General features: G+C 26.0%; 4 protein-coding genes across 10 annotated transcripts in view; 3 read left to right on the plus strand and 1 right to left on the minus strand.

Annotated features, from left to right (window-relative positions):
• Positions 1–564: 564 nt before the first annotated feature.
• On the minus strand, positions 565–3540 carry L(1)10bb (BUD31-like protein). The gene is made up of 3 exons (XM_074238888.1): positions 3106–3540; positions 2898–3020; positions 565–2540 (listed from the first exon to the last, which is right to left on the minus strand). Exons 1-3 carry the CDS (start codon positions 3197–3199, stop codon positions 2323–2325), a joined length of 435 nt encoding a protein of 144 aa, XP_074094989.1. The 5' UTR covers positions 3200–3540; the 3' UTR covers positions 565–2322.
• A 550-nt stretch (positions 3541–4090) lies between these two features.
• LOC141524805 (uncharacterized) lies at positions 4091–5495 on the plus strand. Its single transcript, XM_074238889.1, has 5 exons — positions 4091–4244; positions 4418–4518; positions 4650–4781; positions 4849–4982; positions 5139–5495. The coding sequence occupies exons 1-5, from the start codon at positions 4235–4237 to the stop codon at positions 5353–5355; spliced, it is 594 nt and encodes a 197-aa protein (XP_074094990.1). The 5' UTR covers positions 4091–4234; the 3' UTR covers positions 5356–5495.
• A 504-nt stretch (positions 5496–5999) lies between these two features.
• Positions 6000–7070, plus strand: LOC141524803 (macro domain-containing protein PG1779). The gene is made up of 4 exons (XM_074238887.1): positions 6000–6282; positions 6386–6502; positions 6581–6789; positions 6880–7070. The coding sequence occupies exons 1-4, from the start codon at positions 6039–6041 to the stop codon at positions 6958–6960; spliced, it is 651 nt and encodes a 216-aa protein (XP_074094988.1). The 5' UTR covers positions 6000–6038; the 3' UTR covers positions 6961–7070.
• A 556-nt stretch (positions 7071–7626) lies between these two features.
• The window catches only part of LOC141524966 (serine/threonine-protein kinase MARK2), a 34272-nt gene continuing 24665 nt past the window's right edge, over positions 7627–17233 (plus strand). The window contains exons 1-3 of one of the 7 annotated variants that reach the window (XM_074239171.1): positions 14672–14752; positions 14900–15064; positions 16659–17231. In XM_074239171.1, coding sequence (XP_074095272.1) covers positions 16734–17231 — 498 coding nt within the window. In that variant the 5' untranslated portion in view covers positions 14672–14752; positions 14900–15064; positions 16659–16733. Of the gene's footprint in view, positions 8192–8236; positions 8254–8474; positions 8631–10906; positions 11050–14628; positions 14753–14899; positions 15065–16658; positions 17232–17233 lie in introns of those variants that run through there. The other 6 variants (XM_074239177.1, XM_074239175.1, XM_074239174.1 and 3 more) reach the window with 6 other exon arrangements.

Genomic DNA, 17233 nt, shown 5'->3' on the forward strand with positions numbered 1-17233 from the left:
GAACACTTGTGACAAAGTTGTCGTTCAAACGTTATACTATTTTCACGTAATGCAATTGTGTTACTCCTAACACAATGTTTTACGTCTTGATTAAATCAACGGCTACATTGGTTAATTCAATTAAAGTCATAATCATAAATAAAATTACAAAATATAAATCTTTACTGAAGATTTTAGTATTTAATTGTAACGAGAATTGATCTTTTTTAATTTATCTTTCGCTAATAATTCGTCATTTTTGTAAATTTTATTTGAATAAAAAATTTTTCCGCTTGATGTGGTGAATTTTTCTTAACATGGACAACACTGACAAAAAATTAGACAACGATATGCGAAAATTGTCCAACTAAATTAATTTTATTCAGTAGAATAACTGTTTATATAATTATTTCATCACCTTATAATTGATCGTGCTAAATTAATCTGTATAATGTAACATAACAGCCTGTTATTTAAGGAATATAAATAGAATGACCTATATAGATGAAACTACTCGAAATAAACTCTTTCACTTATTAATAATCTACTTGATTATTTAATTATTTAATATTTAAATACTATTCAAAAGCTGCTTGATTTATTTTTATTTTACAAAAATACATAGAAGAGTATTTATTACCAATAGTGGTGATATGTTTCAATATATTTCGTCATTGTATAGACAATTTGTAGTAGGAAATACATTTAAAGTATGTTTAAAAATTAACAAGAAAATAGCCGTTTATAAAATGAGGCGATCATTAAAAAATTTTAAGTCAATATAAGTTACAGTTTGAAAATTTAAATCGATCGATTCTAATATTGATTTACGGATATATAGACAAGAGAGTTGACCCACCTGTCACAAATAATAATATTTATAAAATTACATTTATCCCTTGAAATGTAACAAAAACACTGCATTACATATAGATGTTCATGAATAACCAAATTGGTATAAATAACGAAATTGAATATACAAACAACAATAATAATAAACCGTCCGTAGAATTGAAAGGACGATTAAATTACTTTTAAAATTATGAATGTATATTATAATTAAACATTCCGAATTATTCATACAATGAATTATGAATTTAAAAAAAAAAAATGAAACGTTCTTTTGTAGAAAATGATATTTGTAAATCTCATTTTCTTTTTTAAATAATTACTATTTATTACTCCGAGAATTTACATATTGGACATTTAAATGACCCTTGAACTTAGTGGTTTGTGAATGAAAAACAACTTTATTCAAATTATTTCAATTACAGTTTTATAATTTCAGAAAATAATTTAAGATCCGAAACTTATTATTAAAGCAAAAACAATGCAGATTAAAATTTACTGTAGAAAAAATGAATAAATTTATTCCGTAATTGAAATGTAAGCTATAATTTTTCTCTATTTGAAAGACAAAACAACAAAAAAAGTACCACAGATATATCACCTTACATTGTCATACCAGTATATCTAATAGAGATTGATAGGAAAAATGCGTCAAAAAATATTTTTATGGCTGATTTGTAATCACAAAACTATATTATTCAATTACAACGCTATAGAATGAAAGATATACAATACGGATTGGTTTTTACGATTGATCTTACGAATAAAGTATTCTAATCTTACTAAGCTGAAAAATATTTCAATCAATAAATATATAGATATAAAAATTTCCGGTCACAGTGTTTATCCACGATCAACTCCTAATTCTACTCAATCGATTTTAATAATGTTTTCCTTCATTTTGCCGGATTTGCTCCAACTTAAAACATAAGATAGTTTTTATCTTAATTTTTAATAAAATTTTTTTTTATAACCTTATCAGTTTTTTAATTGTCACTTTATTAGTTTCATAATATCAAATAGTTTATTATAATATTAATTCAAGACATAATGACTGAGTCACAGTAACGCGAGGTCGGGTCAACTAATAAAATAGATTTAATGATGGTTCATGAATAACTTCCAAAATATTGTTATCAATTATCAACAATCTTTTTTTTTTTTTTTTTTTTTTTTTTTTTTGTGGAATTATTATTATTTTCGGAGTTTATTTTTATAGATCTGAACAGAAGAATTTTTAGATGAATCTAATCGTTGGATTATAAAAAAGTTTACAGCTTTGGAGTAAAAAAAAAAAAAAAAAAAAAAAACTCCAAAATCAATTATTGAATCTATAGTGTATTTATAAGGCGATTTTCAATAGACAAATTTAATTATTATTATTATTTTGTAAGCAATCACTAAATATAATTATATCAGTATTTATAAAAAAAAAAAAATTTTAAGGATGCAATTAAATGTTTACATTGAAATAAAAATCTTTTTAAAAAATAATTAACCTGAACAGCCACGGCAACCACAATGTATACATTCTACTATCCTACCTTCCTCTAATTTGCCTTTTGGTACTCGGCAAATACAATTGGTACCAAAGTTAGTATCCCTTGTTTGAATGCATCGTAAACAACACAAGTTCTCGTAGCCAACTTTCTTCCATTTGGCGATAAGGTTCTTGTCAGCAATATTTTCATTCAAACAATAGTCGTATAGTTCTGTAAAAAAAGTTTTATATCATTATCACTCACATTAACTTAAAATGCAAAAATTAGCAGATATTTCAATTTTTCTATCATTTTATTGAATTTTCTACACTAAAATAATATAACTGGTAACTATTAATATTGTTTAAAAGAAACTAAATTTTGACCCAAGAATTGTTGTTAATATAGAATAATAATCATTTGTATTTATTTCCCAATACATGCTCATATTTTTTTATAATTTATTCGTCGATATAAATATAAAACAAAAAAAAAAAAAAAAAAAAATGATCATATCTGCTATTTTGAATGGTATTGTTTTATCATTTTAGTAGAAAATACTATTTAATAAAAGTAAATAATACATACCTTTGCTGATTGCCTTTCTCCTATAATAAAGATCATAGATGTATCTTGACTTTTGATGGTGTATTTTAAAAATTGGCCACAATGATTCTTGTTTCCTTTTTCCTTCGTGAGGTTCAGTTTCAGCTAGAATATTATAGACAAATAAATATAAAAAATGATTTTCATAACAGCTGTTAATTTATATATTAATATAGCACATCATAAATACCTTCGCGCATTTTGGACTCTAATTCTTCTAAAGTTGGTTCAATCAGTTCCCATCCTTCCGGTGGTAATTTCTTACTTCTACGTACTTTTGGCATATTTATTTATTTATTTATTATTTATTTTTGTTTTTATGTTTTTTTTTTTTTTTTTTTTTTTTTTTTTTTTTTTTTTTTCCGTGTATTAATTATTTATGAGGTTGATTTTCTGTTCGTTTTTTAACCATCAATTTATAAAGATCCCAAGTAAAAAAAAAAAAAAATTACTTATCTCTCACAGATTTAACACTTACACACGTAGATTTTTAATTATTAGAGTAATCAACTAAGAAAATAATAAAATATTAAATTCAATTGTATATAAATGTCCTCAATAAACTGATATATTTTCCAGGACAATGTATTTTGTATTGTAATGTAGACATCAGAGTGTGGTGAATACTCATTTTGTAAATTGATCATGTAAACAAACTTGGGTGGGTTTAGAATGAACGTTGTCATAGAAATTGACATTAGCTCATTGAGAAAAAGGAATAAAAAAAATCTTGCAAATGTAATAAATAGTAGAATAGTAGCCTCCACGAGCTAGATATAACGATTAAATTAGTTATCAATAATAGAAATTTTAATATAAAAGTACTTTAATTTCACCTTGTAATTCTTTGAATCATAAAAATCATAGTGGCTCACTCTAGACTTTAAAAAAGTACGTCTTGTTTTGATTTAAAGATTTTATTTTATTAAAAAAAAAAAAATTATAACGATTGATCACATGAGTTGATTATTGATGGATGAAAATTATAAATACAAATAACACATTTTATTTGTTTATCTCTGGTTTTTTTTTTTTTATTAATTTCTTATTTGAAAAAATAAATAACTACTTTGCTAATAATAATACTCGAATTAACCCTGTTTACCAACTCATAGGACCAAAACGGCAAGCAAATTTTTCTCCCCACCCAAATAATCTAACTAGATGTAACTTGTGCCAACTTCTCGATTTCAGTATATTCTCAACAATTCACATTTTTGTATCTTGCCGATTAATTAATTAACGTCAATATTTTTCCATATTTTACCGCAAACCATTCCTCCAATTATAATTTTTTAATTGAAATAAAAAATTGAAAAATGCCACGAGGTAATTTTATTATTATTATTATTATTATTATTATTATTATTATTATTATTATTATTATTTTTATTCTCAATTAAAATCGTGTTGAAAAAAATGATTTTTATCAACTAAAATTTTTTAAGTTTTTATTAATTGTTTGTTTTATTTTTTAACATTTATTTAACGTTACTTTTTAGGAAAATTTGTAAACCATAAAGGACGTAATCGTCATTTCACTAATCCTGAAGAATTGGAAGAGCAACGGCGTCAGGACGAGGCACGAAAAAGTGGAGAGTCAGTATTTTATAGGTTAACCAATAAGCAACGAAACGACTTGGAGAAATAATATTTCTTAAAGTACTAAGTTTCCAAGTATCTTGGTGATGGTAAACAAAACAATTTTCAATTGATCATTTTTACTTTTTATAGCAAAACAAAGAGCACAGTGATGAATCTAGTGATGAAGACGAGGATCCTAAAGCTAGCAGCGCTACATCGAAAAATCCTGATGCTTCATCCGATGACAGTGACAGTGAATCCGATGGTGATTCAGAGAACGAGGTAAGAATAATGATTTTATTGATGAAACTTTTTTTTGTAATATTTTATTTATATATCTCTATTTTAGGGAAAAGCTAAAGGAGTGGAAAATTTAATTGAAGTGGAAAATCCAAATAGGGTACAAAAGAAAACCAAAAAATTATCAAAACTAAACGAGACACTAGGTGAATCTACAAAGCCTGAACTCTCACGAAGAGAGAGGTAAACATAGATAAATATTATATTCAACTTTTTTTTATTTTATTTATTTATTTTTTTTTTTTTTTTTTTTCTGCTCTTAATTTATGTTTCTTTTTACAATTGTAATATTTTTATATTAATTATTTTCATCTGAATTTTTTTTTGTTCATTCATTAGGGAACAAATAGAAAAACAGCGGGCATATGCAAATTATCAAAAGCTTCATGCTGCAGGTAAAACCGATGAAGCACGGGCTGATTTAGCACGTTTAGCCATAATTAAACAACAAAGAGAAGATGCCGCAAAACGAAGGGAAGATGAAAAAAAGCAAAAAGAGTTAGCATCCCAAAAGAAAACTGAATTGACGCAAAAAGCACTGGGAAAACGATCTTAAACATATTAAATAACTATACTGTAAAACACATTGAAAATTTAATGTGATTCTTTTGATTATAACATATTATTATCATTACAAATGATTTATTAATTCAATCGCTACTTTCTTATCAATAAAAATTTAATAAATTCCTCTAACACTTAGTATTATAATTTCATCACCAGATGGCGAATTTATTTAGATTGAGAGGGGAAATTCATTTTCTTATCATCATCATCATTATCATCATCATATGTTCTTTGCGCATTATTATAATTTTCGAGGTTACAGCAATGATAATCTGAAAAAAGTCGAAAAATAATTGAATTACTATTTATACAAAAAAAGTAAGTTGCTAGATAATTGAAATTAACTAAAACATGGTATATGCTTGACTTTAATTACAAATCAATGTTGAAATTAAATGTAAGATTTTTTTTTCACTCAAAAAAAAAAATTAGATATTTAATTGACATTGATTTTCAAATAGATAACCATAAAAAATTTGCCGGCTAAACTAGGAAGAGTTTTCAAAAATTTGTCAACGATGTCATTTGAAAAAGAGAAAGGAAAAAAAAAAAAAAAAAAAAAAAAAAAAAAAAAAAAAACATACAATTATGAATAAATACATATGGTTTTATTATATTTTTTAAATATTTAACAAACTAAAGAAAAAATTTTTTCTAGAAAAATTCCTGAAGATGAGCTCAGATGAGAAAAAAAAATTTTACAAAGGTGTTATAATAACTTTAGATCAAGTTATGACATGGCCACAATATTGGCAAAAAAATAAAGAGTTAATAAAACCAATTGATACAAAAGAAGCGGAAAAGAGTTCAGGGGAATTAGCTAATAAAATTTCAATGTGGCAAGGCGATATCACGAGTCTAGAAATAGATGCTATCGTTAATGCTGCAAATTCAAGTTTACTTGGTGGTAGTGGAGGTAGCAAATATTTTCATTAATTAATTTATCATTTTTACTAACAATTTAATAATTATTAATAGTGAATTTGAACTAAATACATGTTAAAACGTTATCTCAATAGTTGATGGGGCTATTCATCGTGCTGCGGGGCCAATTCTTAAAAAAGAATGTGCGATACTAAATGAATGTGCTGTTGGTGAAGCAAAAATAACAGGTGGTTATAAATTGCCGGCAAAATGTTAGTTTATACTCAAAACTAAATAGGTAATATTTATTCAATTATTTAAAAATTAATTACATAACATTTTATTATTAGATGTTATTCATACCGTTGGACCACAGGGAGAAAAACCAGAAAAATTAAAGGAATGTTATGTAAATAGTATCCGTATTGCCAAGGAAAATAGTATTAAAACAATTGCTTTTCCATGTATATCAACCGGAGTTTACAATTATCCTCAAAAACCAGCAGCTAAAGTTGCAATTGAAACAGTTAAAAAATATTTACAAGATAATATAAACGATGTAAGTTATTAAAATTTTTTTTTACTATAATTAACATAAATTTTTATTACATTATAAGTTACTCAATATTTTTGTCTACTTTTTTTGCAGATTGACCGGGTTATTTTTTGTCTATTTTTAGAGTCAGACAAAGAAATTTATGAAGAACTACTTCAAAAATATTTTCCCTAAGATTAAATCGTTTTTACTGAAAAAATTTTTATGTAGTTTTTATAATAATTTCAAGCTCTCTAAATGATTTTTTTATGCAGTTTAATATAATAAAAGTATTGAAAATTCCAGCTACTATTATTTCAATTGAATAAAGCCAATAAAATTATTTTTTCAAAGATTAAAAAACTTGTTACGCTTGGTTTTACTCAAAAATTTAATAATAAAATAAAAATTTTAAATTTGTAAATAAATTGACATGAAAAATCTTTTGCATGTCATAAAAATTATCAAAATAATGGAAAATCATAACAGGAATTTATTTTGAGTATTTCTATAAAGATAGCAAAATTAATTATAAATTAAATTAAGTAGTCGAAATTTGCCGCGTAATGATTCGACAACGACACCTATCATATCTGATCGGATATAACATTTACAAATTGTAATTTCTAACAATTGGTATTATTATAATGTAGTTTTTATCACTAAGTTTTAATAAAAATAAATAAATGGTTTTTAATAACAAATTGAGTAGACTTAAGTATTTATAAAAATGTTATGGCAGCACGTTACAGCTAGTATGAAAAATTGAGAAGAAAAAAAGGGAAAAGGTAAGTAGGAAGTACACCAGCGCCATAACTTATAATTCCAGCCGCATCGTTTCAATCGTTTCGTCGTTTCGTCTGACGGTCAAGCTCTGGTGGTGGCAGCCATCTTGAAAAATGAAAATTTGTAATGTCTGCATGTGGTAATAGGTGGGGGACGTTTGTTAATGTGTGGTACATTTCGATCGTGAAATCTGTCACAAATGGGTAAATATTTAGAGTTTTACATAAGTGCTTAAACTGACTTAGATATTATAAGTTTTATTGTTTATATCGTAATACAAAGCATAAAACATTAATTGTGATGAAGGGATGAGGCGACCGTTCGATCGCGAGTGAAGAACGTGTCTTGTGTCAACTGTATCTACAGTTTCGAGAATTCCCTTCCGTGGCTTCTTTTGTATTTTGTATATTATTTTATAATAATTACATCGTTTTATCGTTTTAAATATGAAATATTGTTTAAATAAAAACTGTGGTGATATTAATAAGCTAAAATTAAGTGATTAAAATAATATATTGTTAGTTCCAAGGATTATAAAATAATAAAATACGCGGGTGAATTATTTTATGATTTGATGGTTTGGAATATCATGGACAAACATACAGAGTCCCGTAATCCTGAATGGCTGCCTACTTTCTAGGTTACTGACGAATACTCATGTCTGTTTGTTAAGTCTGATAGTGTCTAATACTCTAAATTCGTGTAATTTTATCATTATTATTATTATTATTATTATTATTATTATTATTATTATTATTATTATTATTATTATTATTATTATTATTATTGTGTATTATTAATTTTTAGTTATTTATGTAAATATATATCATCGTATAGTATATAAATATACAAATATATATTTTTATCTTTTATTGTCAGTTAGAGTAAAAAATAAATCGGTCGCTAGCACGTTTTTAGCTAGGTGCATGTGTCAGTCTAAATGAAACTTATCACCCGCGCTGGTTATACTACCGTTGTCACCACCGTTTATGACTTTTACTTTAGATAACCGTACTGCAATTTAAATGTATGCAACTATTTGCCTACATAAGTGTGTCTACTCAAATCACACGTGAGTGGTGAGTATAAAAATATACAAGGATGAGAAAATAGTTTAATAAGAGTTATGTAGGAGGAGCCCCAAATGTCTCTTAAAATGTTAAAAGATATCTTATTTCGGTAACAATTTTACCTAAAATTTATAATTATAACAAAACAAATTATTATTTTTTTTTTTTTTATTTATTTATTTATTTATTTATTTATTTTTTTTTTTAATCTAAATTTTATCCCTGGGTTCATTTGATTTTTTAAAATTACCGACCTCGAGAGAGAGAGAGAGAGAGAGAGAGAGCAGTAAGTACTGCAGTTGACTCTGCGAGGTCGAATCAATGGTGAACGAGTTTACTTCGAGTCCCTTCACTTTCACGTGATATTGTAAGACTTACTGATATTAAAAGCCGCTTCTTCTCTTGCTATTTTACTTATATTTTTCTTATTTATATATTTAATTTTTTTTTCCTTTTTCCAAGGTCAACATCGCTTTCTTTTGACGTCCTCGTTTTTTAGTGTACACCTTTATTCGGAATTAAGAGATATCATCTTCGATCGAACGGCTTCCCTGGATTTTCGTTTTTATATTGACTAGTTTTATTTTATTTTATTTTTTTTTTCGCTTTTCAAACTCATGATTTTCCCTTTAATGATATATAATATTTATTTATTTATTTTTTAAAGAGAAATTATTTAATTATAACTCACATTTAAATACAAACAGAGAGTATGTGTGAGTATTTTAAATATCAAGAAAATATAAAATTAATCTACAGAGATTACAGAGCTGAGAAATATTTGAACTGAGTGTAACCGATTTGGCAGCAAGGCCTTTCTCTCTTTTTGGGCCAAACGAGCAAATACTTGTAGAATAACGCCCACTCTATCGTCCAATCATCAGACTAATTGCGAGTTCACCGACTTAGAGTAGTAGACGACATTTATTCTTTGAAACGAAAAAAAATTCCCCCCCCCCCGCGGTCAATTTCCTCAATTTTTTTCCCCATATACGTTGTTTTTATTTATTATTTAACATCCGGTCAGGAAATATCTTTTGATCAAAATACTGTCATTATGTGAATAATTTCTCGAAAATTTTTACTTTTGTTGAAACTTAAATTTTACCATACTTATTCATACAGCGGATGTATAATAATAATATATTAATATAATTCAATAACGGAAACCTACTGATATTTATTATTATACATGGTATTTAATTAAGTAAAAAATATAAACTTTATTAAGTTTAGTGCACCATAGTAAAACCCGGTCAGTTTACACGATAATAATATAGCATGTACATTTAAAATTGATGCTTGTGAGGCTGTAGATTTGTGTAAACTCTAAAGGTCAGATTGGGACTAATTAGTTCTCCATTCGCGTTTCTACTAGAATACTAAGTGCATGTTAAAAAAAAGCTTTAATGTTAATCATAGCTTAGATAAAATAGTGATAATTTATACAATTACATGTATAGGATATAAATATTCAAGTTTTTTTTATCAACAAAAAATAAATTTTTTTAAATTATCGTGACAATCGCTTTAAAAATCAGATCATTAATTTTAAATCTAAAATTGCTTTATTACTCCAGACACTGACAAAATAAAGACCCAAATGTTTATTTCTAAAATTTAAAAAAATATTTGAAATACAATATTTATATGAATAAAATATTTTAAAAGTTTAAAGATTTGAAAAAATTTTTTTCTCAACACAGTATTAACTTTATAATGATGTAGGGAGCTTTTATTGCTTTGTATTACAATACTCAACTAACGCGGAAGGAAGCTGACCTCCTTCGCTTGAGGTCTGCCCTGAATCAACATCATCAACGTCATGTCAAGTAGCGCATTTCAATCGACAATATTCGTCATAATAAACGCTCTTAAGTGGTTACTCAATTAAAAAAATATTACTACTTGAGCTTTAAAACAAATAATAAGATGAACTTAAAAATTTTAAACATAAACCAATATGATGCTAACTGTTTCCATTGTTCTCATAGATACAGAGTTTATTTTTTAAGTATTTATATTCTTTACTTTATTACGTTTGTTTTTTTTAGTAAACAATAAAGATAATAAAGATAATTTGTAATACTTTACCATACGCTTTCCACGGTGAATAATAGCTACAGTAATACGTTAATCTGTTGAAATGACCATTTGCTTTCACCAATTTTAAATTAATGTTTCTACTGTATTATATTATGTTATATGTTATATTTAAAAAATTTTTCTGCTTTTTATTTTTTTGTTCAGTATAACATTATTTTTTCTTTTCTTTTCTTTTACAGGCGTAAAGGCAGAAACTGTAGCATTAAAGGGTTGGAGGGTTTGAGGCAGTAATCCTGGCTGGCCTATAATGTACAATACCATGCGGAGCACATTGCAAACTGTTCCAGAATCTGTGCCCGCTGACCGCGTCACAAATCCTAAGGTAATTTTTTAAATTTTTCATTAAAAATTAATTTTTGTCCTGGTAAAAAAAAAAAATATATATATTTGTACTAGTATAGTCTTGTCTTAAAAAAAGATTTCATTTACAACACAATAATTTTTATCGAAATATTTGTTGGTGGATACATCATTTTGAAGCTTCTGCTTAATCATAAAAAATATCAATGGAAGTGGTACTAATTTCCTAGCATTACTATTAATTATCAGAAGTGAAATATTAGTATTTAATAATTTCATGTATTTTTATGACAACTTTTTTTTTAAAACTGATTAACCATCAGTAAAACGAATATATCTGCCAATCGACTATTTAAAAAAAAAAAAAAAAAAAAAAAAAAATTGTCTCTATTGTTGTCAGCTATTTGTGATTCAAGTATTTCAATAACAAGACGGTCGCTCTTAATAATTGTTCGTTGAGCTCAATTTCAACTCCATACGTGAAACTCTGCGCTTTGACACTTGCCATTTATGTTTGTATTTTATTTTTTTTTTTGCTTATTAGTTAGTCTTATTTGTCTTTGTACATAATAATTATGACGTTGTGTTGTTTTATTTACACTAATTTGAAACTTTAGTAGTACGATCTGAAATTTTCCTAGTGATTTAAACTCATTCAAAATCATTTTGTGGTTTGTAAAAAAAAAAAAAAAAAATATCACTAGATGACAGATAAAGTACACTCGAATAGAGTATTTGACAAACCTTTAACCATTAAAGAGGACTTTGAAAGGACAATTGTAAAGCAATTTCTCTATGAAAAAACGTAATTAGATTGTAAAGACAACGATTTTATTTATTTATAATATCTAAGTTTAAATTACTATAGAAAATCGATATTAAACAAACAAGAATAGAAGACCTTCAGACGTCCGACAAATTGCACTATTGATTATAAAATTAATTGATGCATCAAGCTAATAGTAATATCTTACAAATATTTATTAGGACAAAGATAATTGAGGTAAAAAAAATTTTAATTGTTAAGATGGTCTTGAAAGCTTAAAATTATTCTTACTGTTCGACAAGTTAGGTTCAGTAAAATATAAGTTGCTGAGAGTGTACCAATTTTCTATTTAAAATATAATTAACAAATTGAATATTCATCTAGTCAATGCTCCTCTAATATAGTTATGCGTTGGAAAATTCGCAAATAATTCTCTGGAGAATTCTTGAGCGGTACATTTCCGTTGCTGCTAAGAGTTTAAACAACTGAGACCATAATGGATTAAAAGTATGTCACATGGTGCTTAAGTAACGGAATTTCGTCGTACTTCTCTGTTGTTTTAAGTGAACTGCTCGACTTCTATACTTTAATGTAATACCCGCTTAATCTAATAATTACATTGACGAAGAAAATTGCAATAGCTTTTACTGAAAATAATTTATTAAATCTTAAAATTAAAAAATTTATGAAAATACACAGAGTTTAAAAAAAAATTTTTTTAATTTTAAAAACTTTGGATAACTCATATTTGTCAGATAAAATGATAAATTAGTCTTGTGAAAAATATTTTCCATGTTATTAATTTATTCAATGACATAAATTACATGTGTTAAAACTATTAAACTTTGTAAGCATTAACTCAACTTCTAAAGTAACATTTTTATGTTATCGTTTATCATTAATTATCATAGGAAAATTTTTAAAGAATTTCTAGAAGCCTTGATTTAAAATAAAGATTAAATTTATCTATAAAGCATAAAAGTTATTCTGAACAATAATTCAATTTAAACTTTATCAAAAACTAAAGTTTCTTGTATTATAACTTTTAAGTAGTTGAATTCAAACAAATTAAATGGATATCGTTGTTACAATGAAATTTAAAAAAAAAAAAAAAAAAAAAAAAAAAATTTTTTTGTCTGTTATAGGCGGATCATTAAACACAAAGTTTTTTTTTTTTTTTTTTTTTTTTTTTTTTTGGATAATGATGCTTGTTGTTATTAATAGCTTTAAACAATTACCATTATATCTTCATCAATTAAGTGGTTGTCAAAATAAATATAGATGACAATAATTTATTTTGTAATATTTACATTCAATGTGGATAATAAAAACATTCGCTCAAATATTTATGATATATAAGAAAATACATAAAATGAAATACTACGGAACATGGGAAAAAAAAAAAACAAAAAATTTTTTTTCTTATTTTTTAAGTAGCTAAAGATTTGAGATAGTGCTTTGATTTATTAATTGAACCAATTTCAAAATTATTCTATTAAAAAAACGGATTTTTGAGCAAATTCATTATTTTAAAATTAAAAAACTCAATAAGTTATTAAATTATTATAGATTTTTTTTATAAATTTAATAATCATAGAGTAATCGACCTAATTGTTTATTGAAATATGGAGTACCAAGTCCAGTAAACACCCTTGAAATTTTTTTTTCTTTAGTTAATAAATTGAATATTAATAAAACGTCCTATTTTGCTGTCTTTACAACACTCCCGTTAAATTTAAATATAAAATCAATATTTTTATCAATCACCGCCTATTTAATTACTCTTGCACTAATTGCTACGAATTTTTTTTCTAATATAAACAAGAACATAGAGTAGTAGTAGACATCATATGGTGATAACCTGACGTAAGTTTATTACCTCTTGAAGGAAAAATTCCTCAACTAATCTATGTTATAGTCATTATAAAATTATTTAATATTCTCTTAAAGCTCCACCGAATCTATTAATAATGTTTGATTTATCAATTAAATTTTAGTTACAAAAACGGATTTAAAATTTTTGTATTTCGAGTTGATGACAATAAATATTGTCACACTTAGCTCATAAGTACAATATTTTAAGTCGATAAAATAAAATTCTGAATTTTTAATTATTGTAGAAAAATAAATAGTATTAAATAATATTTAAATCCAAGACAATTGATAAGTTATTCGATAATATTTAATTATTCCGTCGATTTCAAAATTGTCCGCCCTTATAATAAATTGTTAATGACTTGCATAGCCTATTACGTTAATCCCTACTTTTATAGTCTTGACTTAGGACAGCAAATAAGCATAAGGTTTTGTATATTGCCGTAAGAACATTGGTTGCACAACAAAATGAATCTAGGCGTGGTTATGCCGTTTTAATTTTCTATTCAATTGACTACGAAAACTAATATAATATATTATAACATAAAACATAATCTATCCAACGTAAGCTCCAGTGGTCCGTACTCTATTCGGCGATGCATCATATTACGAACAATAGATAGAATGGAGTAGAGAATATGTCAAGTATAGTAGAGTAGAGAGACATGAAGAAAAAGAGGAAAAATAATAATAATATGATGCGTACACATACAAGACACAAGACACAATAACTGCAGCAAGTATATCTGTTGGTACGATACAACGATACAACGATACAACGATAATACGATAATACGAGTATAGAGGCAGAGGCATAATAAAACAGTCAAGCTCAAAAGTAAAGGCGGTCGAAGGTTTTGAGCTCAACAGAGTAGAGAGTTAGAAAGAGAAAAAGATATTGTAACATTAAAAGAGTGGGAGAGAATAGACGTGGGGGATAACAGAGGATAGTATACTGTATTGAAGAAATATAGAAGCGTAGTGTGACGCACACAGGCCCCCCGGTACGGACACGAGTTACGTATCAAGCCAACCAAAGATCCAGCAACAAAGCTTACTGCTGGCTATCGCTACTTATGTCCCGGTATTGTGTGTGTGTGTGTGTGTGTGTGTGTGTGTGTGTTTTACATTTTACATTTTACATATCTTTATTCTTAGCCTTTTTACTCCAATTAAATATCTATTTTTTAACTCTAAAACTCCACTTTTTATTTTTATTTTTGTTTTATAGTTTATTATTGTTATTCTTTCAATATCAATTATTTTGGTGTACTTTAATTTCAAGTGATTAATTACTAAGTGTAAAGTGATATTAGAATTAACAATAAAAATCATAATAATAATAATAATAATAATAATAATAATAATAATAATAATAATAAAAATAATAATAATGGTACGTAATAATAGTGCGAGGAAAGAAAGAGAAAAATAATTTAATATTCCCTCGTGGTCATTTGTGCGCCCCAGCTGGACTTTTTGATTGTATAAACGAAGATACTTTCACGTACTTAAAATCAACGTTGCGATTGATATTCAATTATAAAGCTTTTCTATTTAAAAAAAAAAAAAAAAAATTGTTTTCTTTATAAATATATATACAAATTCCAAAATGCTTATTAAAATAAAAAATTTCATTTTGTTTTGTTTGAATGTTTATTTTGATTGTAAAATTATTTGCGGTTAAAAAAAAAAAAAAATGTGTCAATTTATGAATTTTTGTGTGACAAGAGAACAACTCTAAGCTAAACTAAGAAAAGTTTCCGTGCAGAATCATAAATCTGCCACAACCAAGTATTTACTAACTTAATTACGTTAATGACATTAACGTTAAGAATACGCCCCAATGCTTGATAAAATTTTTTTTTTCAATCATGATATAAGACTTCTATTATACTTTAGTGTATACTGTATTGTTATTTATTATATTTATATTATTCAATTATCGACAAGTGTTTCATCAGTTGTCAAAATAAATATGATTCAAAGTTAAAGATAATTTTATGTCAAAGTTCGTACATTGACTTTTTTCTTCCATTAAAAATATTATAATTATAACTTGAGTTAATTAGAATGATGTGTTGATCGTGAAATATTTAATTAACAAGTTGACTTTAAAAGTTGTAGGTGTAGTGTATAAGTCATATCAATTTAATGTACTTGTCTTGTTACTGAACTGCATGCCAAACAAACTATCATTAGTCTATTGTGTTATATTACATTATCTATTATGGAAAATTTAATAATTTTTTATTCCTTTTTAAAATAATAGTTATTTTCGAACGTTTATTGGTAAATTATTTAAAACTTGCGTGTGTTATAAAAATAATAATTGTCTCATGAGAATATTTTTTTTTTTTTTTTTTTCTCTTTAAAGTTATCGTAAATTAAATTACCCGTAAAATCAATAATTACACACAATTGATAATTTAAAAATATATACCTGTAATTACTTTGTTATTGTTTTAAAATTGTCAATTGTATCTTTGCTTAATATAATTTATGATGTAAGAATCATTTTATAACTATCAACTACAACTGTATAAAAGTTTTACTATTCATATCTTGTTATTATATATTGAGAGTTAAATTGACACGAAAACGCATTGAGGCATCAACGCAACATCATTTGCAAAAGTATAACTTCGATCTTCATACTATACTACGAGTAGTGATTACATAAATATAACTGAATTGTTCTCTGATAGTCACACATTGTATATCAACTTAATTATTATACAATTGTAAAATAATACCATAGCTTTCTTCGATATATTTTTTATTAATAAATGAAACAAAATGAAAAGTAAATATTTGGGTTTTTTAAAAACAAAATTAATTAAATCACCTAACTTTTTATCCTCGCACTATATATTTAATAAATAATTAAATTAATATAAAAAAAGTGATTTATTTGTTTATTTATTTATTGGCCAAGAAAATGTGATGTTGTGTAATTAATGTTATCTTTGAATAATTATGTTGAATAGTGTTCATCAGTTGAATAAAAATTTAATTAAAGTTTGTTAAAACAAATAAACTGATTGTTGTGAAATGTATCACTAATGATCCATATGATGGAATCGAGTGGGCATAGGGTAGCCCCAACAAACAATCTATTGAAAAAAATAGATTATAAACCAAATGAAAGTATCAATCACAATGAACGATCAAATGGTGGCGGTGGTGGGGGTGGTGGTGGTGGAGGAACTCATATTGCTGCAACTGTAAAAAATACAGTTCGAAGATTATTGCGTCGAACTAAAAGCCATCGAGATACTCCTTCTGTTTATTCTGCTTCAATAACAGCGAATGGTACTACTACGAATGGTGTAACAACAAAACCAATTACTCCAATTATACCAGCAATATCAAATGTTACTCCAGTTACAAATTCAAAAGGAACAGCAATAATTAAAAATAACGTTAATTCAAATGATGGATCTGTCCAAAGAAAATCTCAACCGCCACCACCTGCACCCTCATCTCAATATCGAGAGACTGGTAACCGGACAAGTACGGGTGGAAGCAAACGATATTCAAGAACCCGGTCTAAATTGAAGGT

Source organism: Cotesia typhae, unplaced genomic scaffold, assembly GCF_013202065.1.
Source record: "Cotesia typhae breed Kobodo isofemale line unplaced genomic scaffold, CoteBio_Ctyphae contig_23, whole genome shotgun sequence".
Lineage (NCBI taxonomy): Eukaryota > Metazoa > Arthropoda > Insecta > Hymenoptera > Braconidae > Cotesia > Cotesia typhae.